The 27,153-nt window shown below is 34.2% G+C and overlaps 2 protein-coding genes across 5 annotated transcripts in view; both read right to left on the bottom strand.

Annotated features, from left to right (window-relative positions):
- LOC126867874 (zinc finger protein 82-like) overlaps nucleotides 1-13,464 on the bottom strand; it is a 28,003-nt gene extending 14,539 nt beyond the window's left edge. For 2 of the 4 annotated variants that reach the window (XR_007690447.1, XM_050622911.1), the window contains exons 1-4: nucleotides 13,129-13,398; nucleotides 12,018-12,191; nucleotides 11,293-11,632; nucleotides 11,006-11,186 (exon numbers count right to left, since the gene is read on the bottom strand). Coding sequence is in view for 3 of the 4 variants with exons in the window: in XM_050622911.1 (XP_050478868.1) it covers nucleotides 11,006-11,186; nucleotides 11,293-11,632; nucleotides 12,018-12,191; nucleotides 13,129-13,260 (827 nt within the window). In the remaining variant the exon portion in view is untranslated. Of the gene's footprint in view, nucleotides 1-1,456; nucleotides 4,385-11,005; nucleotides 11,187-11,292; nucleotides 11,633-12,017; nucleotides 12,192-13,128 lie in introns of those variants that run through there. The other 2 variants (XM_050622912.1, XM_050622910.1) reach the window with 2 other exon arrangements.
- A 1,540-nt stretch (nucleotides 13,465-15,004) lies between these two features.
- Nucleotides 15,005-27,153, bottom strand: part of LOC126867897 (two pore potassium channel protein sup-9) — a 161,651-nt gene continuing 149,502 nt past the window's right edge. The window contains exons 4-7 of the mRNA XM_050622975.1: nucleotides 26,166-26,321; nucleotides 25,386-25,561; nucleotides 24,391-24,720; nucleotides 15,005-22,824 (exon numbers count right to left, since the gene is read on the bottom strand). Coding sequence (XP_050478932.1) covers nucleotides 22,513-22,824; nucleotides 24,391-24,720; nucleotides 25,386-25,561; nucleotides 26,166-26,321 — 974 coding nt within the window. The 3' untranslated portion in view covers nucleotides 15,005-22,512. The remainder of the gene's footprint in view (nucleotides 22,825-24,390; nucleotides 24,721-25,385; nucleotides 25,562-26,165; nucleotides 26,322-27,153) is intronic.

Here is a 27,153-nt window from a genome sequence, read left to right as displayed (position 1 = left end):
CCACCTGACTTTCTCCCGTATGCGTCCACAGATGTTCCTTATAACAGTAACTGTAGAATGTCTCGAACCCACAAATCTCGCATCTGTACTTCCTCCTATTCTCAGGCTGACTGTGAATCTTCATGTGACTTCTCAAATAAACTCTATTACCGAAAGACTTGTGACAAACCTCACAAATACATGGTTTATCATTACTATGCACGCTCATGTGCGTTTTCAACGTTGCCTTTAAGTAAAATCCCTTGTTACACACCTCGCAAAATTCAGTGAATTCTTTATTATGCCTCCTAATGTGAATCTTCAAATAATATTCAGAAGTCAATTTGGCACCACATACGTGACAAATATGAGGCGCTCCATGCAATGTTTTATGAACATTTAGATATTTCTTCTTCTTAAAAACTTTATGACACACGTTGCACTCGATCGGATCAGTAGAAACATTTGGTTCCTTTCGTTTCGTTTTTATCGTTTTGTCCTTCGCTTTATGCTGTTTGCTCTCAGCTATTATCAACTCTTTGCATCGACCTCGTCGATGCTTGAACAGTTGTACCTTTTTCGTGAAACTTTCGCAGCACGCGTCACACGTGTATTTCTTTTCAGCTTTTTTCAATGCCTCCCGAGTTCGAAGGATCGATTGCTCGGTTCTGTGTACCAACAGAGCAGCCTCCGTGTCGAACTCCTCATCACAGGATTCGCATCGATACGATGCTTCCTGGACGACGTGAGAGTTATCGATCACTTTGTTCACAAACGACCGAGCTTCCTCGTTGGACGATTTAGCGGTGCGAGACTGATTCCGTTTGGCTGGTATCGTCTTCACGCTTTTCGGTCTGCAAAAAGACAACAAAGCGTGAGCTGCCTTATAAATCGGACGCTTGCACGCACAGAACGAGGACGTTATTTAAGTAGTTAATGCAGTTTTCATGAAACGTCGAGTCAAGGAAAGATGTCTGGAAGTGTACTTGATTCCAATTTTGCTTTACTTTATCTTCAAAGCTAAATCTGTTTTCTTTGTCGATAGCAGATTATGTTTCTTTTTATGATAAAAATATCAATCATATGAATCGAGAATAACTATACAGTTAACACAATTGAAAGAAGATGAAGCTACTTACTGCACAAAGCCAGTCAAACAGCGATCAATGATTCGTGAGAGACAATTTCTTCGAGGAATCGTTTGGATAAATGATATGAGACAGACAATTGTATCGTGGACACGTTGCACAAAATGCACACAGCCATGAAAAGCATGCCGAAGGAATGTAACTTGGAAAAAAGCTCGATGTCAGATTTCTGTAATATTCGCGTCGCTAAAAGCATCGTTAGGAACTTCCGATCATCAGAACTGATAAACAACGATATTCGCGATAAAAATGAAAAATAAAGAGTATTCGCAATTTAAATAACGTTACTAATTTACATAGAATAATGAACGAAGTTTTATATGTGTAAATATAAAACAAAATATTTACTGTATTGTTTATTTTTATGAATTTGTTTACAAAAGAAGACTATTGTTCTATCTGAGTTGGACAATAAACAATGATTAGATATCTTGTAGAAATAATCAGGCTTCAACGGTTTCATGCATTCATTTGTTTCATACACTCTGTGATTTATATACATCTGCGAAATTAATGAGTTGAATCATTAGAAATTTAGGCATCAAATTTCATCCTTCTTCTCAATCATAAACGATGATCTTAAACCCTATAAACATTTTAACTCATGTAATTAATACTATCTACATTTAATGATACACTAAAACGACATATCACACTACGACTACTAGCTTTAATGATAAGATATAAAAGAACTATTTTCCCAGTTACTATGCACCAAGTATAACAAAAGCCACACGATAAATAAGAAGTTCAGTATAGTATTCAACGCAATGACGCTAGCTTTATAAATTAAGAGAAGTGCGATGCCACGAATGAAAACGTTTAACTAGAAAAAAAAATTATTTTTTAGGGTAATCACTATATATCGTAATCATTTCATACATTTATCAGAAAAAGCATTATCACAAATTAAAGTACTGTTTTTCACATAATCCTAATCGTTTACAGTAGTGCAATTTATGTGATTGTTTCTCCGCTTAATTTATTTGCATTCGCCAAGCATAACTACCAACGATTAAGGCTCCCTTACAAGTCAAAACAGTGAATTATATCTGTTAACTCCGTAACTAATGCCTATTGTATATGCATTATAATTCATTAATTCGGATATCTTAAATGCATATGTGTCTTTTCCTGCGGAAAACACACCGCGCAATAACTAAGGCACTATCGTATAGTAATCGTATAAGTATATTGTTGTACACTAATTTAAAGCACCCCTCGCAAAATTCTATTCTATGGTAAATCACATACGCGTGTAAAAGAAAAGTTGAGTATTGAAGTAATATAATAGTAAAAAATGTTTAGAAGCGTGGACGGTTGTATTAACATAAAATTACATGTAAAAAGTTTCGTTCGACGCTCGTACATGAATACAGTATCCAACATGAGACTTTAAAATATGTAATAATTGATAAGAGTTATTATTCTATACATTTACGATTTTTCGTATTCTATACGTAAAGTTAAAAAGAAAAAGGAAACTGTTAATTTACAATTAATCTTACCTAAACGTGTTAATAAAATGGAATACTTGCTAGAATGTACGTACATATGATTATTACGTAAATGTAACCCTCGTACAAGATTGTAATATATAAAACAGTTAAATGCAAATGTAAAAAAGAAACTCAAAAATATTCTTAAGCCGAGATTCTAACTAGAAATCTCACCAGTTTAATGAATGATTAATAGTCATGTTAGCGAGGAACTCATATAGCACTCTTTTATTCGATAAATTCGAACTGGCATCATGATTCGTTCTTAAAACTTTCAGTATCTCGTCAAATACTATTCCAATGTATAAAATAAGTATGGAAATAGTTAACAGCGGTTCAACATGGAACCAAATGTGCGTAGAATAAATGCTCAAAACAGTAACGTGAAATATCTCTCTTAACGTTTCGATTTTTCTTGTTCCACGATTTCTATCATCGTATAAAAATAAATGAGCATTTGAATAATAATCGCTGACTAAATAACTACCTTTCTCTTCATCACAAATAATACAAATACCCCACTCTATCTAGTTAAGCATAAGTAACATTTTCCTTAACGAATTAATAACTCTTCTACAAGGCCTTGATTTCACAATAGATAATCGATTATTCGAAATACCCTAACTAGGTAACAATATAGTAATTGTATCAAGAGGCTGTTCTTGTTGAACATCCTGTTCTTGCTGCAATTGCTGTTGCTGCTGTTGTTCTTGTTGCTGTCGTGCACTCTGCTTAGCATGCGTTTTTAAATGTGAATTCAACATCGTTTTCGAGGCAAAAGATTTATGACAACAGGTGCAAGGATATGGCCGATCTCCGGTGTGTCCCCTGAGGTGCACCACCAGAGTGGTTCGTTGAGTAAACCGTTTCTCGCAGTGGGTGCACTTATGCGGTTTTTCTCCAGTATGTGTGCGTCGATGAACGCTCAGATAGTTCTGCGAGATAAACCCTTTACCACAGAGGTCGCAGACATGCGGTTTCTCTCCTGTATGCTTGCGCAAATGTACGGTCAAGTATGTCTTACTAGAGACAGCTTTGCCACAAACTGGGCAAATATATTCGTTCTGGGAGCCTGCGTTTCCGTGCGTCTTCATGTGTACCAATAATACCTGCTTCCTGGAGAAACGCTTGTTGCAGAGCTCGCAATGGTGTTTTCTCTGAGGTGGCACGTAATCGGGCTGATGCAGCTTCGCGTGCAATCTCAAACCTTGACGATATCGAAAAGGAGCACTACATATTTCGCATTGAAACGGTTTTTCATCAGAATGCATGGATTGATGCTCTTCGTAGCTCCTGGAAGAAACGAAATTGGCACCACAAATGTCGCATTCGTACTCGTTATTGTGACGTTTCTGATGGAGGATTAGATTCTCTCTATGCTCTGTAACATAGTCGCACATTTCGCAAGCGTATCTCTCATCCGTTTCATGCTCTGATTGGTGCTCTTTAAATTCGGAGATTGTTGTGAAACTGCGACCACAGTGCTCGCAAACAAACTGATCCTCTTGTAATTGTGCTTCGTCCTGTTCGTGCATTTTTAAATGTAGAGCGAGAGCATGCTCGGAAACGAAACCATCTCCGCAGAGATTGCACTGCACGATATCATCAGCGATGATTATCTCCGCTTTCCCCACGTTCGGAACATGCATACGATTCGCGACGAGCAGCTGCTCTGTATCTTCGTGATCAAACATCTCATCGTTCGGGCCGCATTCTTGTTCATCCTGAGGTACCATCTGAAGCTTTGACACAAAATATCTGGAAAGAAGAGAGACACAAAACGTAGATCAATCAACGTATTATTTCTATGCGATCGATATACTGTACTCTTTCCTTTTAGGGGGTTTAATAATGGTTTTATTTTGTCAGATTTTTTCGGGGACAAGTGTACGCCTTTACGAGATTAAGTACTTCATAAAGTGCCTCGGTGCTTTCCAGTATTTTTTCCTTCATCGCGTTCTTACGTTTAAACTTCTTCGGAGCTCGTAAATTTACACAGTGTATTGTTAAAACGCGTTTATCTTAATACGAACGAGAATGCCTAATTTGTAAATATATTACTCAATGAAATTATAACATACTCCCACACGGTCTTTCCAATACTCGATTTTATTTAATGCGATCGAGTTTTCGATTTAACGATAATTTTTTTTACCATATTCAATTATTCAATATATTTGATGCTTATACAAATTAATAAATAAAAAGAATGGTTAAAAATGTTGCTGCGATAATTGCTTGCCTATGTATGTAGGCAATAATTATACAAAATAAATACTTATTGTTGCATTATATATTTACCGTATCAATAATACCGGTAAATATTAAAAAAAGTATACAATAATTTGTAATTGAAAATATGATTGTATTTTTTTTTAAATGTAAAGTCTCTGCCGTACACTTACCACATGCTGCTCTATATTACCGACGATCCAATCACGTGATACATCCACCATCTTGAATTTATGTTCGAGTTTTTAATCGAATATGTGTATTTAATTTTAAGGACATTCAGTAACTAATATTAAAGAAAATGAAACTCAAGAGGAAATTTGTCGAACCGCTTATTTATGTATATCACATAAGTCTGGTTTAAACATTAAAATTTACTATTGTTGAGTTAACAGAATTAAAAAAAAAATGTATACAAAATTTTGTTCAATATAAAAGTTACACAGTGATTTAGCACTATTGTCACAAAATATTCTTTATCCAATATAAGTTGCTAAATTCGACGATGAAAATAAAAATTTATTATAAATGCTCGAACCACCATACCATTCTCTCTCAATATAATTCAATATAAATTATTAGTAGTAAAAAAAAAGAAATACTATTCTCCAAAATGGATATACAACTCTCTAGTAACATTGAAAACTTTAATTAGACGAAAAATTACATTCAGGAGTGATAAAATTCTTAGAAATCTTTTAGCAACGATTACGTCCAACGATTAATTATAACTATGTTATTCAGAATATCAATAGCAGAGATCTTGTTTTTCACGAGATTACATAGAAATATTTAAGCGTCTTCATACTTACGTTTTACGATATTCATATGTAGTGACCCTGTACTTACATTAATTAGAGGCACATGAATTCATTGTTAATGCTGAAACGCTAACTATATCACCTCGATCTACCAGTTTAACTAAAAATGCTTAAAATAATCGTATACTCGTACATTAATCGTATGCTAATGCTTTTCTATCTATTATAACGATATTTTAACATCAAATAATTTTTAACACTTTATACGCAATTATTACAATTAGCTCTTCCTATGTAGAATGTCTTTTTCATATTTCGTCGATTAAAACTTCTCAAAAACTCTATCTTTTAGGCACATTAAAAAGTTAGTTCGTTAAACAGGTACTAATTTTAGTTGAAGCAAATTTCGTGTTTGAAATCGACATTTTCGAACAAAATTTCGCGATTCTAAAAGTCAAAGAAATCGAAAAAGGTATACTAGAGCGCTTAAAATATTTCGAATATACACGAACAAACAGTATCACAGTGACGACATGCATATTACACATAAGATTAGTTAATAATTATTAATAATAATTATTAGTTAATAATTTCGTTTATGTACCCCTGGTACTAATTAACAAATTCGTCGAATTCAACGAATTTAAAAATACGATAGATTATTACTATGGTTGAATTTTATAAAGATGTTTACACGATCGTTGTGACGAATTCGCGCAATACGCGTTATAATTGATCTTCTATTTTTTAAGCGATTTAAGGCACTTCGAGAATGATTTCCTAGAAAGAAACCACCTTTGTTAAGCAAAATAACAATTTCGAACCGAATTTTCTCAAAAGTAGAAAGAAATTTAATTTCCTAACTAATACACATATACCTATTTCTATCGCGATTAGAAACGAGTGCAAATACGCAACTGCTCTTGCACCATCATTATAACAGACTAAAATTTAACCAACAATTAAACAATAACGTGAAAAAAATCGTAAACTTCCGTAACACAACTCGAATATCGATATATCTTGCATATTTTCGTTATTTACGAAATAATTAAATTTATACGTTTTTTTAACGTACACCCGGTTGACAAACGTTTCTTATCGTACGATCACGACGATCGAGTTCAATGCTTTTTCATGTGATTCAGCATGATCGTTCTGGTAACGAATCCTTTACCGCACAATGTGCAGGTATAAGGACGTTCTCCAGTATGATATCGACGATGGACGGTAAGCGTGGATGCTTGTGTAAATGATTTGCCACACATGGCACAAAGATACGGTCTCTCTCCTGTATGGATACGTTGATGCACCACGTAATACTTGCGATGTGTAAAACCCTTGCCGCATACGTCGCATACGAGCGGCCTGGACCTATGTACAGCCTTATGGGTAGTCAATGACTCGATGCTTGCGAATTGTTTCGAGCATGAATCGCACGGATACGAGACTACCGATTTGTTTGACGATGCCATGGTACCGCTAATACTGCTAGTGACCGGATCACCGGAAGACACTACGGTGTCAGTTATCCTATCGTTGGCTGTCAGGATCGGTTTGTGTGTTTTCGCGTGATGATTGTACAAGTTTCGCGTCTCGAAACGCATTAAGCACCTAGGGCAGGAATAAGGCTTTTCCTGGCCAACCTCGTGCATCCTCCTGTGCCGCTCGAGAAGCGTACGATACCGGAAACTAGCTTGGCAACGATCGCAGGCGAACGTCTTCTCTACGTTCACCGACGTCGATATGGTCGGGATCGGTGCGCAGGAGGTTGCCACTGGCGCGGAATGCGTCACCTCGTGCATCCTCAAGTGACTCAGAGCGTAGAAACTTCGTGAACAAATGGCGCACGAGTACCTCATTGGATTCTCTATATTGTGCTCGAACTCCGGCAGAGTCGGATGACTCGTTCTTATATGGTAATTCAGTTTCAGAGCGCTTCGAAACTCAAGGCCACAGGTGGGACACGGATAGGATTCAGTGACGATCTGCACGTGATCCAAGAGAATCTGATCGGTACAAATGGACGGCAAATGGGATGGGACGGTTTGATACGTTGAGGGCATCATCGACGACTGATTGGAGAACATAGAGTTGTTCTGAAGCAAGGTACAAGTGACCGGTAAACCGGTATCTCCCGTCTCGGGCGATGGCGAAAGTATTTGACGTAGCATCCCCGACAATCCGCCGAACGTCTCGCTTCCTTCCCTGAAATCGACAAAACCCAAGGACAATGCAGCGGCGAATAGCACCGTACGATACACATAGGCATTGTCTTTTGATTCGTTCCTGTGATCTTACTTTCTTTCTTGCAATAGGCGGCGGTGAGAAAAGATACGAAAGCGGAGAAATAGAGAATTTACGCTGCGTGATAATTTCTGCATAGTGACCGTGCAAGGTGCTTGGGCATTGTGGTTTCCCTTCTAAAGACACAGCAGTAAAGAGAGTGCGACGAGAGCGTAAGTGCAAATCGAGCTTAGAGAGTTTTGTGTCGTCATCGTTCTCCGTCGAACATCTTCACGATCTTCTTTATTAGTACGAAGAATATTATATATTACAAGACTATATTATATTCCTCAGATAAGAGTATATTCGTTTCGGAAGATCGTAAAGAAATTATTCTTTGTATTTTCACTTTACCTTTGCAGTTTATACGATATAGTTGTCTCGTCCTTTGAAAATTTAAACGTATTATTTTTATGTATAAATAAGATATTAAACAAGGAAGTTATACTTGACATTTTTCACGATTTTATTTATATTAAATTAATTAGTAATGAATCTAATTAAAGAAGATGGAAAAATTCGCGCGTTTTAATTCTATCTTGAACTATCTCTCGCTTTTCCACGTCTCTAGACTCATGATGAAGTAATTGGCATAAACCGAGAAAGAAATTAAAGGTTTCTACAGCAAACCAGCAGAAGAAGAAAAGTTAAGCTACAAAATTTGGCAAAAAAGTTAGAAGAAAGCAAACCCTTGCTAAAAAGTCGTCATCTTTACTAAGATACAGTACTTTTAAAGATCAGATTATTGTAATATTAAATGAAAATTGGATCCTCACCTTTATGTCGATTGTCCAACATCCATGCAGTCTCTTCTTATTTTCTTTCACCACAAACTTCTAATTAACAGTCTTTGCAAAAAAATGTTCACTCACGTTATAATATAAAAACGTCAAAAGTTTTAATGGTATCTATAAATTACGATAAAATATGATAAATATACAGTAACAATTTTAAACGGAAACAAGAAATGTTTCAAATTCCACACTGTTCTCAAATCGTAACTCGTAATCGGAAAATACATTGCGCAAATATAACATTGCGTGCATCCGTATTACCTTCAGTGTACCGATGCAAATACACTGCGCCACAAATATACAAAACGAAACGCAAACAATTGCATTCTCACCGGCGCGTAAACGCAGCCTGGTTTTATTAAGCATCGAAAAATGCAAAATTTTGCATAACGTATCGATTGCTTTTTGAACCATGTCATAAACAAAATAATTCGCGCGACATAATAGTGCGCGATCAAAATTTCTATAACACAAGCGCAGCGAATTTTCAGCAAAAAATATGCTGAGACGCGCGCTGGGAAGCTCCAAAGAATAAAATCACGAATTCTTTGGAAACATCGCGTAAATGTAAATGGAAAGCAATAAATTTTGTAGAAATCATACTTATATACTATTAAATAAGAGCCCGAAAATATACAAAAACTTGATACTCGCCTTCAATAAAATTTTGTCTGAAGTCCTCTTCATGTTTCTCAATACGATGATTATTCTTCGATTCTTCGTCACATCTCGATTAATTATTACTCTAATTAATTTATTTTTTTCGTTTTAAATGAACTTATTTTTGCTCGTAAAACACTCGATTGTTTTGGACCGGCACCTAACATGAATGCCAGCCACAAGTGGTATTGATTGAAACCGAACTCGTGGCAAGAACACCACACGACTTATCAGCGGGTGTTGTGCGCAATTAACAGAACGATAGCACTTACAGACTAACCGATATACTAAATGTTACTGTGGTCCTGACGATAATGTAAAAGCGTAGGCATTGGAAAGCACGAAGACGACAAGAAACGGTATTTGATTCTCTTTTCTTTTTTCTCTTTTTACGAATCATAACGGTTTGGTGACACTTTTATTATGCACCAAGCGTCTATTATATCGTGACGTTAGCTTACGAAATATTAGTTTGTGATTTTTGGTCGGCCTATTGTTAGCCGTGTGCGGCATTTTGTGCCTTCACGTAAGCGTGGGATATTGATACTGACAACATGTAAACATCTGGTTCTCAATTGAACAGAGGGATTAAATACCTGTTGTGCGTTAAGTGCTACACAACAATTGATTCACTTACGTACATGTTAAAAAACAGGTCGTACAGGTGTTAATAGACTGGATCGTAATTAGTAGAATCCCTCTGTCCATTTATTGTACATGTATCAATAATAACTAGGACAGAGTTCATTTAAATAGGAAAGTTGTAACAAAGTCGAATCTAAACAATGTGTGCGATATCAGAATTTCAAATGTTATGTTTCACTTATTCTTATTGAAATGAACTCTAAGTACATGCTATCACATGTAAGAATATTCAGGTATTTTGCAATTTGTTTTTTAAAGTGAACATACCCTTGTACTGTACAAAAAGACTGATATTTTACCTAAATGTGAATATGCTATACGCATAATTAAATAGTTCTGTTGAAATGAAATACAAAGTCAATTATTGAAATATTGAAGAAAACATCAAATTGCAAAATACAGAGAGCCAAAGATGGTTGTGGGGTGTGTATTAACTTACCTTATCATCCCACTGCACCTTATTTATTTCAATTAGGTGGCTAACTCTTATGTATCTTATTTCAAAACCAAAAATTAAAAATGTCTTTTATCTTAAAGTCAAAAATTAAAACTATATAGAGTACATGCAACCATAATAAGAATAAAAATAATGTGAATAAACTATTATTTAAAATATTATATACATTAAAAAATGATTAATTTGGACACATAAAATGTTTTTTTAGATAGTAATATTTAACTCCTAAATACAAAAGAAAGAAAAGTGATTCAGACTCAAATTACGTGAAATATTATAAATATACAAATTTCTGATGTTTTCAATAAAAGTCACTGTACAAGTAATCGGAATCAAGTAATCACAAATCAAAACACGTAACTTGGCTCAAATTATACAAGTTTGAAGTTTGTTAAAAGAAAAAAGCTATGAACATGTAAATTACATATACATGTTTTAATGTACATGTAAATGAACATTAAAATGTCTGTGTAAATGTTTGCGATTACCACAACAAAATAGCATCTTTGGCTCTTGAGATGTAACATACGGATAAAAGACTCACCCAGATTTGGGATCCCCGTCAGTTGGTTGTGGAATAGGCATCTCAGGCATATCTGATATTTTTTGTTGCTGTAGCCCAGAAGGACCTGCCTCGTCGCAAGCCAGGGAAACATTTACAAAGGTTGTGGGCTCTATGGTTCTATTGCTGGGATCCTCTTCACTTTCTTCTTTTACAGGTAGACCTAATGGAAGAGGATAGAAACATATATAAATTCATTTCTTTTATACAGATGTTCAAAATTTGGAAAGGAAAGGAGAAAAATACAAAGATTTTGTTATAAAACCTACCTTCATCTCCGTCGCAATCTTCATCAGAGTTTTCATCATCTTCACTACTTTCCTCTTCATCTTCTTGTTGCGTAGTGCTTGTTTGATTCTGCGGTATTTGGTTATGTGTGGTTTGTGAACTTGGACCAGGTACTGCCTGAACGGTTTGTACAGTATTATTGCTTGTGTCCATAGGAACTGAGGTGATTTGTTGTTGATTAGCACTTGATATCATCATGGGTATACCCAAACCCATGTTGTCCATCATAGCCATCCCCATATTGTTTTGATGCTCTCCCACTTGCTGCATCACATTGCCATCTAACCTGTTCTCTGAATTCTGTTCTTGTTTCATTACATTCTGTAATTGAACATAAGAAACAAAATTTATTTATTATTTTCAAATATTTTATATTTCATATAAGTAAATAAAAATATTTTTCATCTTTTATGACTACAAATAAAATATAACCTTCAAATGCACTGTTACTTTAAAGTATAATAAAATTACTAACGGACATTTTAAGTATGAATGTCAATTAGAAATAGCAAAGTTCAATAAATTGAACAATTAAAAAACTTACGAAAGTAAAGATTAATAATATTTAAATATTTTTATCAGTAACAGTAACAGTAACTAAGGTAAACATGGAACTGAATGCCAAAAAAAATAAAAGACTATCTATGCTTTTAGATTTTGTTATGAATCGAATATAATAACAAATATTATATGGAAAAAAAATTACCGTATTGAGAACATTGGTAACATAACCCTGTTTGTCTTCTAAACTGACTTCTCCCAGCCATTGTAATAGTTGTTTCTCTGCGTTCGCAGTAGTATTCCAAAATTGATAAAATAATTCTACTTTATACACACAATCATCGCATATTTTTTTGGGTAACTTATCTTCTCTTGTAAGCTGAAATCATATGTAAAAAAAAACAATTTATAATGAATTTTATGTTTATGTACATAATGAAAGTAGTTTTCTATAGCGAATTTAATATTCCATGAATATTATGAATGACACAAATCATAAGTCATAAGATAAATTAGTAATCATAGTAATACTGGATAACAAATTTAAAACATTTGTTGGGAATATTTAAAGAATAAATCAATGTAAATGATTCACATTTCATTTAAATAATATCCAGAAAATATTCAACCAAAACAGATTCTAAATAATTATTATTTATTTATTATACATTGAATCATTTACCAAATTCAAAATCTGTAAATAAATAATTGTAACAATAAATATAAGAATTAAATTAATCGAACTTTTTCACAAAAGCAATTTCAAAGTATTATGTCGCAACATTGAAAACAACTATTAATGGAACGACTTCAAAAAGTACGAATAGTCAATTATAGGTACTTATTTTATAATAGAAACAATGATGTCGAAAGCAAGATGTCGAAAAGGAAGATTATTCGGTTATAGTTGCTGTGAATAAAGAAATACTGTGAATTGTCACTTTCGAATGAAAATAACAACGGGCTGTTATTCAGACGATGATGAAAAAATTTGGGTAGATCCGCAATACATTAAGGTACGGAAAAAAGCGCGGCAAAATTCTATTAAATAATTCGTAGCGTCGTGGATGAGTTGGAGAGAATGAACAGAAAAGAAAAGATAAACAGTACAGCACCAGAAATAAGGCTATTCGGATATCGATGGTCTGGAACTGTATGAAATTTCTTGTCTATAGGGCGATCTCTAAAATGATCGGAGGCAAATACATCTACTGGGAGGTCGAAAAGTCGTGGACGATTAAGGAAATGCGGTGTATCTATGAAAATGCACAAGATGGCGGATCGCCATTGTCGAAGCGATGGCGTAGTTGGCTTACCTTGACCGGTAGGCAAGCGGCGATCTTGAGAAATATTTGTCGTACGTCTCCCTCACCCTCGAAAATTGGCACCGAAACACGATCCTTCACAAGGCATAATCGACACAGGTCCAGATAGTCGAGGGAGGACATTTTACCGTGTAAAACGCCAGCTCGAGACGCAAAACCGCGCCCGTAGACGCGAACGCTGTTTCAATCCAAGCCGGAGAAGACCCCGCGTTCTTCGGTACGCGTCGTTTGCTCACTGTAACTCGGCCAACTTCGTGGCTGTTCGGTTATCTTCGACTCTCTCGGCTAACTTCGGAGATACTCGGCAGAACGATTGCGTATCGATCACGTCGCGCTCGAAGCCAACAGCTTTTACACACGACAGTTTCGAACATTACGGAGATTCCTTCCTTTCGAATTCATTGTTATTTAATATGGATGGACTGCACCATCACCGTAAATTTATTGCCAGATCGGAGAAATTGAAATTTTCACGGTACTTATTATGTTTTTTAGTTGATTTTATCTTTTTATCAAATTTTTACTATATAATTAAATTACATCGCAAGATGGCTACAATCTCTGGTCGATCTTATGTTTCATTTTAAATAATGAAAGTATAAAGTGTACAGAGTATTGTGTATGTTAGACTTGCCTCTGATATATACTGATTGATCGCCCAGGTGTTTAAGAGGTCGGCCAAGTTAATGCAAACCTATCAAATTTTCATGCACAATTACTCCCACTTCTACGCGCGGATACAATCACGCATGATCAAACAGACAGCGTACGCTTGTCGATGAACAGTAAGAATAAATCGGAGCTTTATGAAGAATATATCGAAACTCATTGTTAGTTACGTTAACATTATATTAAAACTTCATGAATTCACAATGAATTTACGTTCATTGCTTCAAAAATTAAGTGTATTTCATGTCTTTTCGAATTACAAATTTTTTTTGTAAGTATTCGGTAATAGTCACGTGACTTATTCGGAAATAGTAGGAAACATGTTTTGTTGACGATTTTATTTACGCAAAATGAGGTTGCTCTTTGGACAACTAGCTATAAGAAAAAAGAATTTACACGAGGAAATGTTTAAATATTCTTATCTTCATTAATTATATATAATGAAATTGCTTATTTTTAAAAAGTGTAGTAAGTCCATAATTATTATTACGGATGTAACAAATTGTGTAGTGCAAATGTTAATTAGGCTTGGTATACTAATTTACATGTGTTTTGTTGCATGAATTTTAATTTTTTAATTTTGGTAAAATACTAATATATTCGAAAAATATTTGTAAACTAGGTAGTTATGTAATGCATCTTACGTTATCGACAGATATTTAAATTTATCTAACGAGGAATTGACATGAATTTTTGATGTTACTGAATAAAAGCGACATATCCATGCAAAAAATAACAGAAACAGTACAGTGCTGCCACGTTCCTCTGTCGTTGAAATTGTGTAACTTACCCTCACGCTGTTAAAGATATCAATGACCTGCCTTGCCTTTTCCCTTGGTTGTGTGAACTTGATATGACAACCTGATTTAAATTACAACCCGTTTCTCCGATAGAGTATCTTCGCAATATACGCAGAAACATTTTGGATTGCTAAAACGACACTGAACGAATATCTACAACCATATTTTTATATCATATTTCTGCATTAAATTAAAAATCTATTTTGCGTTATTCTTTAAATAATGCATTGATGGAAATCATATGGTGACGATGAAAAGGTTATATAAAATTTTAATGGCACAATTTCCTTAATTTTTTGACAATTGTATCTTTTTACTTTATTTTGTTTTATTCGTATTTTAAACGTATTGAGATAAGTTCTTTTAGGTATATTGGGAGAAAAATGACGGCATTCATGTTAGATAAAAAAAACTGCTTTATTGTGGCAGAGCACATGTATTATCATATACCAGCATATAATTAGGAAGTCCATAGTAATTTACAAATTACGATCCACTTAAACGTCGGTACACGTGGCGGTGTATGCAGGCAGATTTGGGAATCGATTTCGATCACACGCATGCTGTTACCGTGTTTATTTTCTTCGCATTATCTCTTCGATCGTTCTGCTTTTTATTATTTCGTTTAACATTAATTTTCTTTTCTCTCGATACTTTTTTTTTTATCGGATGGGGAAGGGAAGGAAGATCTTCTAAAGATCCTTGCAACGACGGTGCATTATTTATAATACATGAAAACGAGGGATATGTGGTCTTCTTCCTTTCGATTTTTTTTTTTTCGAGAAAATTGTACCCGTACAAGCCATTAGGATTTCTATTTCCGTAATCTCTCTTTCTTTTTCAACAAGGACCTTGTTTCGCATCTTACAAGTAAATCGTGATTATCGCAAGTGACAGTATTTCCAGGCATTTTTCCTCCTTCTTCTCTATAAACAGATTTGCATATTTTATTTCATTAATTTTAAGAGAGAATGAAAACCGAAGTGAAAGCCTTGCATATCTGCATAATAAGATATTTCTTTGGAACACGATTCGATCTGAAGAAAGCTTTCGTTAATCCTCCTATTATTATATACATCTTAAAGAGTTTTGAGTTTAAATTTATTGAAATTTTTTTTATTGATTTCTTTTATAGATGGCATTTGGTATTCTTCTTCGAATTGTGAACGCTTCTAATAAAATTTCTCATTCGTTATTTATATACAGTACAAATTTGTAGAGAAAGGAACTAATTTTTGAATTCAATTGGCGAAGGATACAGATGAAATTAACGGTCTTAAAAATATCAAACTATTTTATGAATAGATAGATGCATCTACATATTGGATATCAAATTTTTTACTATAGTTTCCTTGGTGATACGATTAGAAAAAATTAATAAAGTCATAGTCGAAATATTAATAGGAGGACTAATTATTAAAAGAACCTCGAAAATGCAACACGCCAGATTTTGTTGTTCTTTTTTTCTCTCGCGTTCAGCTTTTAATGTTCTTTTTCATTTTTTTTTTTTTGCTCGATTTTTAATTCTCTCGCAGCTTATAATCTGCGTTGTCAATGAAACCGCGATAAAACTGTATTATTTCGATGCTCATATATAGTTAATTAATTAGTTGTTAATTAATTTGTTAAATTCGTAACTATTTTACTTACACTTTATGCTATAACAATAATAGCAAAAATTGCGTGAATGTGTGTCTAAATTTTCTCGTTTAATCTCATACCTCTCCAAGTTGTCGTAATGTAAATTTACAGCTATTACAAATATTATTGTTTATATTCGTGTAAGGTAACATTAATCATCGTGTTCGTTATCTACTAATACAAAGTTAAAAATGCGGGAAGTTGAAATTTTGCGGGCTCGCCGCACCGCAGAATATATTCGTGTATATCATACGTACATGCATTTTAGAGTTCGAGTTTATCGCTCGTACTAAATTGAAATTAATAGAACATGTCATTGCTATGATTATAAGATTCAAAAATATCGGTATAAAGGCCAGAAAAAGTAAGTTTTATATATCTACCATGGATTTTATGTAAAAGAGATCGAAGAAATGGATTTATCATACTATTCAATTAATTGTTGAAATACTAAACATAACACGTCCTCTTAATTTCAATTTTTATTCTCAAATTTCAAATGCCGATTAATGATTCGTTGAATTTTTAAGCCAATCAACGTACTTAACACGTTAATTCAACTGATCGAATCTTCGAATTTGGGAAACAAGCGGAATGAAAATTCTTGCGTTCTTCCCATTTCCTTCACAATGGTGTCTGTTAATCGATGCCTATTAAATCATTTAAACACTATACATTACCGTCTCATCTCTTACTACATATCGAATAATACGAATTTTTTTTTAAATGTTCGATTGATTCAATCCTACGTTATGCTAAAGAGGTATAAATGATAAGTAACCTTCGTGATTCTTTGAGCCATTATATATCGAAAAACGTCAGACACCATGCAAAAATTTCTCAACCGCTTTTCTCTTTATTAGGGATCAGAACGACTGATGATTTTTTAAACTTCGCTTTTCTTTTTTTTTGTTCTTTTTTTGTTGGTTAAGTCTTAACGTCGTTTCGCTTATCCAGCAATACTGGGACTAATTAAGCTAGCGTTGGTCGAAGATCGTTGACAATTTATGCATATTTAATACATTTCACACCATATCGATATAAGACCTCGTTTTTTTAATAAGCTAAAATGATCAAACATCGATGGGAGAAGGATGATAGGAAAACGCAATATTCTATCGCGATCTGAACGAAGCATATGTCTGACTTTGAACGGTATAATCTTTTTTCACACCGGTTACGCATCTCCTAAATTTCGATACACTTTAACGATTCATAGTATGAGCTACCACTTGGAAAATCGTTTTTTTTAAATTAGTCATTTATATATAGTTCCCTTTTTAAACGAGGAGCCGGATATCTATCGTATGCAAGATATTGTTTACATTAGTAAAATTTCGTCAGTTTTGCAATTACTCGTATCCGTTAGGTTCTACCAGTGAAAATGTAGTTTCTTTTGTATTCAAGTCGGATACGAAACCAACAGGGGTTGTGAACACGTAAATTTATAGCTAACTGTTTACACAGAAGGGATTAATCGATAAAAAGAGAATGTTTCACGCCGAAGATAAACCTTCGCGATGAGTTGCAATTATCAGTGAATTCTGTTTGGGTTTATGGCCATTTGTACTGCAGTAATCTTCAAAAATTGTATATCGTACGTAAAAAAAGGTGAATGACGTATTGACACCGTTGATTTACTAAAGTTGTCTAAGAACATGTTTATGTACTATTTACTTTTCTGATTATTCTTTATGATTAATATGATGAATTTTACAAATTAAAAAAGGGAACTCCTCCTGCAAACTCTTCAAGCATTTTGAAGGCTTAAAAAGTGGCAAACCGATGTTATTACAGATCGTATGCTATAGACTATAGCCTATTAATGAAACTTCGTTAATGAACACTATCTAGAACTCGTTATTCATCGACTTCAAGATACATTCTTTACTTGCTTTTTAATAATACATTTTACCAAAGTAATACAAGGATTCGAACATGCATAAGAAAACAATGGCACTTGAATATAATTCGTGACATTATAATATTTTGAGCTTGCATTTTGTGGGAACATTTTGGATTGATTAATTTTTTTTGTGTTTTCTCTTCTTTTTTTTTCGTTAATTATACCAGTACACGTTTTCTAGTAAGCCACTCAAAATCGATCGGTAATATAAACAAGCTCTTTCCATACTCGTCTGTCCTTCATCGATATTTATCTATTAATGGCAAACAGAATGTATTTTTTATCCTTCTTGCCATTTTGTTATTGTTTAATTCAATAATCAGCTACCTTCGGAACACTTTTTACATTCTAACTGTTCTCGTCATGATCGCCACAAGTTAAGACGTGAAACAGACAGATATGCAATATTACTTATTAATTTAGTGACAAACTGTCGGTATTTATCGTTAAACGAATGTTCTCCTTTCTCTTTTTCTTGCATAAGCGTTTCCATTATGTATCGTAAACATGTCTTTTACAACACTAAAAATCAACGATAAAGACGAAATAAATATTCGTAACCTTGCTACAGACTCGAAGGTGTTAAAGGGTTAATACAAGCTCACTTATTTTTTATGAAATCCTGCTACAAGTATAAAGTATAATATTATATGAAAGTCTATATGATCCTTGTATTATCTTAACACGCTATAACGTCCATTTGAGAATAAAAAAATGTATATCTGATTATTAGAAACTTTATTCTCGCTGGGGAATATTTCATTTTAAACGTTTATGTAATAAATTTCTAATTTAATGATAATTGGATGAAAGGAAAGTGGGAGGGGGGTTGATGAATGACCTTAGATTCGGGGCCAGAGGGAGAGAGGTCAGTAATTGGTATTTATAATTCCGAAAAGGCTACCGTTCTTTACTGCTAATTAGTGTAAACGATCAAAAATCATTTTCTTCGGTTGGGAGGAGCGTACAAAATGAAATTCTCCTCGATCGAAAGAATGTGAAATGAGACTTTCATCCATAAGATTTTTCAAATTCGTTTCCATATGATGCTCACATGTTCGCGTTTGCTCTTTTAAATGAATCGTGCGAACTCTTATTCCAATCAACGTGATCATTGTTTGTTCCTACCCTAGTATGTTACAAATGGAATTCGTTTGTTCGTTCTGTCGTAGCGAGTGTTAGCGAAGACACAGCAAGTGTATCGATTCATCGAGTTTTTTCTCGTCACCTCTTTTAAACACAACTGTTGTCGATAAGTTTGGGATGCACGTGGTTAAACAAAACATTTAATAATTATGATTGATTCGTTGAATCGCGTGTACTTCCGGTTACGTGGTCATTGACGCTTTTAGCCTCAATTACGGTTCATCGTTTTCTTTAACCCCTAAGCTTCGTAAACACGTTATAACTTATGAACTGTTAGTATGATTTAAGTACGTCGATTTCGAAAGGATATATCCGTTGGATGTGAGATAATAAACATCGAAGAGAGTTGAAACGGCATAATTTTTTCAACCCTCTTGTCACAAAATAGCGTAATTTTTCTGCAAATTTTACAGCGTTCCATGGAACGTCTATTCCACATAATATGTTTGTGATTCTCTTAGAAAGGAAATGATATCGCGTGTTATTTATTCTTGCAGTGTTTGAAGGGTTGATAAATCTAGTATGAGTCTAAAGGTTGACGAAGAACTTGCGCCTCGATACGTAACGAAAGTGACGCGATACGACAACTAAAGGGACGATAGAATGAAACGAAGTGTACGGATGAAAATAAAGAACGTCCTTTAAAAGTGCCTGTCACATTGGGTTCCTTTTTGCCGGCCGTTTTGAAATTCACTCGGTAGACCGAGCGAGGGCAAACGAAGTTTCACTACTTACGCTACGCGTGTGTGTGCAATCCAGTGTGTACGTCTTAAAAATACTCGAATACGTTCTACTTGTCGATAAAAGGCAAGAGAATTGTTCCGCTCGTGTTCGACTATAGTATGACGCGTTTATCTATTCGGAAATACGTGCTTCGTGTCTCGATGGATTGACTTTTCGTAGGTAAACTGTAACCAATAAAGATCAAGGGACGATATTTAATTCTCGTGTTCTACGGCTTTTTGGATTGGTTATCTTCGTTAGATAATATGTATGTGTATATATATATATATATATATATACATACATATATATGTATGTATGTATGTATGTATATATGTATATATGTATGTATGTATGTATATATATATGTTATTTATTTATTTTTGTTTAAATTTAATTTCTCCCGATCGAGCATCCGTGCGTGACGAGATCTACAGTAGCTAGAGTTCTACGTAGTTTACGGCCACGATCATTCAACGATCTGGATCATTTAATTAAACGGTAGTTTAAATGGAAAATCGAGAATGGGATTTTTGTCATGTATCCGCGCATTCACATGATAAATAATATAATGTTGTCTCGCAAGTATGTACTTATACACATCGTAAGATCGAAACGCCATAATTCCGTACACCTAGATTCGTACGTGTAATATCTATAGTTCATTATATACAAATTGTAAAATGCCTTCTTAATGAAAAAAGTCGTGTTTATTCTGTGTATATGTCTTTTGGTGTGTATATATTTTGTTCATAATATATATTTCTCTTTTTCTTCCTTGTAGCAGTGTGAACGCAGATATATATAGTTTCTTCTTTCTTCTCTTCTGTCCCTCTCTCACGTGCTTATTTTTTTGTTTTTTTTTTGTTCTTTTTTTCTGTTTTCGTTTTTTTGGTTTGTTTGTTAATGCTTCTTGGCTATGGAACACATAATCACTAGCACATCCCGTTATTTTTCTTTGTACATGCACAACACTTGCTTCTGAGAATCAATTCACCGCCTGATCGCATTCGTGACGAGATTCTGTCTTCTTTCTTTTTGCATAGAAACAACTCAATGGAAGAACTTCGTATTATCAACAATTTTGTAGTGTAGGAAATATATCTCTGCCGAGCTTGTGAGAAAAACACGTGATTGTTAAAATAGTGGAAGAGCATAGACATAATAGGAAGCACTCGAATTCCGTCCTCGAGGGAATACAATTAGCTTGCAATTTTTAAAATAAATTTTTATTCAATTGCTGATCTTTCAGAATTATTTTTTTGAAACTTTTATTTCAAGTTTCAAGGAAACAGATTCTTTCACGAAATCACCAATTTTTCTAATAATAATCATTTTCTTATGCTACGTGTTCCGATATCATTAGTGGAGTTTCAATTAATTGAAAAATGACTGACTAGAATTTCGTCATCTTTGCGGCAATTTCGCAATAACCATACCATTAGTAAAGTATTGTATATAGAATCGTATCAGAAGTATTATCAAAATCTTTGTCTCAATACCTTGGACAGAAAATCAAATCTAAGGTACATATCTTATTTTCGCCTCCTACCGATAGATAATTTCCTAAAATACAATTTCAACATTTTTATCCTACATTAAAATTAATCAAACGTAATATCACATCGATTGAATTCAAAAAATACTATCTAACAATCACCTACTTATTCTTTTCAATCCAAATATTAGATTGTTTTGAAAGTTCGTAGCGTTTTTGATAATGGATATACATACATAGTTTGTATTATATTTAATGGAATCGGAAGAACACATTAGCCACCATAAGCTTCTGCCAAGTATTTCAATACTTAACTTCGATACTTCAAAGGCAAATACCTGATTCGAAAAAGAGACTGTAATTCATTAATTAATATGGTTTCATTTTATAACAAGACGATACTGAAGGCCAGTTTCAACATTAAATTTTAATCTTTCTATCAATGTACATAACACGATTTCGCAATCATTTATTCTCGTTTCTATCTAATTTTTTCATTGACGAAAAGTTGAATATTTGTAAAGGTTCGAAAGAAGTTCATACTGAACATCTCGAATCCTATACTATTCTATACATGACGAAAAGTTGTCGAAAGAAACGAGCCATGCGCAAAAGAAAATCTAATTGAAAAAGTATTATCTCTGAAAATACATTGCCTCTCAACTTTTTTTCAATCTCCATTATCTACGATCCTTTCAAACAACTTGATATACCATAAAATACGATTCATCCAATAGCTAAACAGCTTAACTTTCCCCAATTCATCCTATTTATGGTATGGTTTCCGCGATGTTTGAAACGGCGAGGCGGCGAGACCGATTCCTAGGATTAAATTCGTTGAAGCGGTCACCGGTAAAAGCTCTTTCTTTCTCTCTATCTCATTCCCCTGCATATGATCTGTCCCCTTTTGTTGCACGAGGGAAAGAGTCTCAGACAGACACCCGTCGCGGCAGTTGTTGTTGAGATAACGTACTGACAGCGGTTGATGGTCGTCAGATGCTGGCTCGATGTTGATGCAACGGCGGCAGTTGCAACAACGGCGTCAACGGTGGCGGGTGTAGGTCACTGCGTATATTCAACGGCAGCTGCTGCATCGGCAGCAGATGTGAGATCTTACCGGGCGAGCGACGAACCGTGAACCGTGGTCTCCGCCGTTTCTTCTGAAAACCGCTGCAGCAGCAGCTGCAGACCGACGTCTCGTCGTCCAGCGATATCGTGTCACCGTGGTTGCCTACTTGGCCCGACAGTATCGAGCCGTTCGCCGTTATTACGTCGCCCTCCAGGCGCACTGCTCCTTGCGCAGCCTGCGTCATAACAATTTTCTTTTTTGTGTCTCTGTCATCATCCGGAATCGTTATGCCGCGAACACGTTCGGTTGTTGATTCGGCGAATTCTACCATCGAAACGTGTTCGCGTGGATTTCGACTGGGTCAGGTTTGATTTTGTGAAAGGGAGGTTGAGAGAGTGGAATGAGGCATTTTGTTGGATGCTTTTCTTGTATTGATTTGGTATAGCTGGCGGGGTTCAAAGTACGCGGAGGTTGGGTACCAACCCTTTGCGGTCCGGCGTCACGTGTAACCGTTAAAACGCCATGTATTACTTGGTCGTTCGAAAATATCATGGCGATCTTATTATGGATACGTCGTAAGTGGTGAAACGTTCGAACAAATACTGCTTTTAGTTGGATATTGAGTTAAGGAGAAACGTAGAAAGGGAAACTGAGAAATATAAATAAATATTCGTTTCTATAACAGGTTTCTTTCTTTCAATGAGACAATGGCAAATCTTATATGAGCCATTCGGAAGCCATAGTGATCAACTGCATAAATTGAAATACAGAGAAAAGTGACGACGTTGCAAACGGTATTTTTTAAATTTGTTTTGGAATTTGCTATTATTTATGGGAGTAAGAAATTTGTGTTTTGAGAATTGAACATTAATCGTAATGTAATTTGTCAAAACGTATTTACATAATGAAATTGAGAAATTGATAAAAATTGAGTTGATAGGTTCTACTTTTGAAAGGCTGATACGTATGTATATGTAATAATATTGAAATATTGTACGTAATTTTCTGTCTATAAGTTGTATAATTTGAAGTTATAGTTCAAACTACATTTTGTAACAGATACAGTTTGACTTCATTGAACTCAGATTATAAGTCTTGCTACGGCCGCGACTCGATGTTTTAATGCAAAAGATTAAGTAAACAAAATTTTAATCTGTTTCATTTTTGTACATTATGCTCTCGTCGTATATCGGGATTGTTGTTTTATGCAACCAAATTAAAAATTCAAGTTTTACCACATTTACTTTGCATCGAACGTTTAAAAGACAAAATGACGTGTCTATTCTTTATCAACAATGAAAGAAAATTGCATTTTGTTTAATAGAGTATTACTCGATGAACACAGACCGCAGAGGGTTACTAAAATTTCTTTATCAAGGACATAAGAAGCAGATATTATACCGTGTCGATTTTAAATTACTAGATTTCATTCACATCGAACGTATCTTTCGCATAACTTTGCATATAAAAGGATTAAGGAACACGTTCTTCCGTTTTATAATATTTCAATTATTAATTTTGTGCTTCATGCAAAAATAACTATTTTTACACAGATTATTAAAGAGGAATGCGACAGAAAATAAATTATTTATTCATTTAAAAAGTATATATCGAACTACTATTGGAAAATGATCCGATGAATTTAATGATCAAAAGCAGGGAAAAAGAATCAATTAATCATTAAAAAGGTGTTTCAAGTTATTATAAGAAAACGACGGAGATATTTTCCCGGATCTAAAATATTTTCTAAAAGATCAATACTTTGATGGACGACGTAAAAGCTGGTGCGATGTTTCCTTACCTGTAGAGCTTCGGCCTCGTCTCGCCTTTCGTCCTCCGTATTCATTGTGACAAATCTCAGCACCAATAAATTGAGGGAGGCGGCGACGATGGCTAAGCCGAATAAAATGAATATCAAGGCGAACATCACGTACTCAGGCTTGTTGTTCAGCGCATTATCCTTTTGTAGCGCGACCATGTCGCCGAAGCCAATGGTTGTCAGGGTGATGAAACAATAGTAGATGGAGTCGAAATATGACCACCCTTCGTACCGAGAGAACGCCGCGGCACCTCCCGCAATCGTTAAGCAAGACAAGGTCGTCACCACGCAGATAAGATTTATTTCTGAGGCCTGAAAATTACACAATTTTCGCTATTGCTTTACTCGTTCTCAGATAAACGGCCGTTTTAACTGCGTCGAAACGTTTCATAGTACTTTATTAATTTCGCTCTAATTGTAAGATACTCTTATCAGCAGCTTACGTTCGCAGTAGTCTGATTTATTATTATGAAACTTTGTTGTTGCAAAGAAGAATATTTTATAATCGAATCAGATTGAACTTCTTTTTCTTGACTAAGTTATAATGAGCATTAGGATTGGCAGGAAACTATGTTTCGGTAATATCGATATTGATTTTATTATAGGTAATTGTATCGTAAAAGCATTCGACTGGTACAATTAAATTAAATTTGTTCTTTTTTGAATAGAAAAAGAAAATTTTGTAACGAGATAAATTGTAGTAACGAAACTTGCAAATTTCAGAAAACAATTGTATACTGATGAATTAAAAAATATATCTTGGAAAGTTTATGAGAAGTTAAAATTATTTTGATATATATAATTTTATTGTAAAATTAAACGATCGGCACCAATAGTAGCATTTTTCGTTCCTCAATAGAATATCGCCTATTCCAGCATCTAAATTTTGAATCCAATTGCATCAGGCTGGAACGATCTTTTGTATCGATTGTTCTCGACATGAAGTATGCAAGAGGAGGTGGTGTTTATAGTTTTACCTGGACATCCTTACAGTTAAGAAGCTTCTTTACGTTCCGTATTACGACGGATGAGAATTTATTCAGACGCTCTCCTATGCTCTGGAACATTACGAGTCCTAACGGGATACCGACGATCGCGTAGAACATCGTGAACAGCTTGCCGCTAATGGTGTTCGGCGTCGAATGTCCGTAACCTAAAAATCAATGGATAAATACACGGTATAATTCGATAAATGTAATAAACGAATTTGCTCGCCATATATAGTAGTAAAAGTGAAATATCAAAGAGCAAATGTTTCAAACGAAGTACATTGTAATGGAACGAAATCAGGATGCATTTGACGTTAATGAATATCCAATTTTTTGAAATATTTATTTTGACAGGGGACCTGATGCAGTTAGCCCTTTTGTTACAACATCGCTGATATTGGAAATATTTTTTGCGTGCAAATCAAAGCAATTTTTGTCGATAACGATGCGTATTAAAACAGTTTGTATAATTTTATTCTTTATTTCTATTATTACTATTTATTAATATTAATTGTATTATATATAGTATAACACATAGAAATGAAAATAAAAATGATTCTATGTTCCAGAGAACATATACCATACACTTTTAATAAATGATTGTTTTATATTTTAGTAGCGGAAGGGTTAATGATTCATTGCATGAAATAATTGTTCAACGAGAATATGTTCTAAATCAGACAAGATTTTAGGAATGAGTATGTCAGGATACATCTATTAGATCATTCTAGATAGTATTATAGAAAAATGTAATTAATTAAAACGTACCGATAGTGGTGAGGACCGTGATCGCATAATAAAACGCTCCGGCGAATTTCCACTGCTGACCAGCTTTATGAGGTTCCGTCTTCAGCACCACTGTTTCCATGATCTTGAAGTCGTCCTCGCTTATATTGTACTTGCGTATAACCATCTTTTCAATGTCTGTTAACAAAAGATGGAAAATATATATTTCTTCACATTTTATTACGTGTTGCACTTTTTAATTGCAGCAAGTTGTTTTTATTAATATTTACATGTATATTTGCATACGTATAACATATTTCTCTCTAATATTCAATATTTTTTAATATAGTTATAGTTAGCAGATTACAGATTATAGTTATAATTATACCTTAAACGAATTTTTTAATTATAGTTCCATGAAAATTATAAATTAGTTTGCAGATTTCCAAATTCGGAATTCGAGATTAACAGTATGAAATACGAACAAATGACAGAGAAGCAATTGGGAAGTTTATTTTATTTATGTAAAGCGACGGAAAGTCGATACTTTAAATAAAATTACATTTTAAGCGTCTGATCTAATCTAAACTTCCTGAATGTAACAAAATCCAGTTTGAGTCATGAAACTTTCAAAAACATCGCTACTTTCCTTTTCTTTCCTAATGAATCAAATATTACAAATATTTAATAAAATTAAATTATAGTATTATTGCGTCAAAGCTTGCAATAACATAATTTAGATGTCGTATCAATTATTCCACCAAGTTCCTTGATACGATTCCTAAGTCTACACATTGATAGATCATACAATTTTAAAACCGGACCGATTACCTCATTCATCTATAAAACATTTACGATAGATACGAATATAAAAATACAACTCAAAATATAAATTATATTACTTCGCATATTATGTAACTCACGGCGAACGTAGTTAATTAGACAATTCCAAAGAACTAAATCTTATTTGCCTCGAATGATGAATATAGGAAATATAGGAATATATATATGAATATATAATTATATAGGA

Source organism: Bombus huntii, chromosome 7 (genome assembly GCF_024542735.1).
Source record: "Bombus huntii isolate Logan2020A chromosome 7, iyBomHunt1.1, whole genome shotgun sequence".
Lineage (NCBI taxonomy): Eukaryota > Metazoa > Arthropoda > Insecta > Hymenoptera > Apidae > Bombus > Bombus huntii.
Note: the sequence above shows the minus strand (reverse complement) of the source record. Positions and strands in the feature narration are given on the sequence as shown.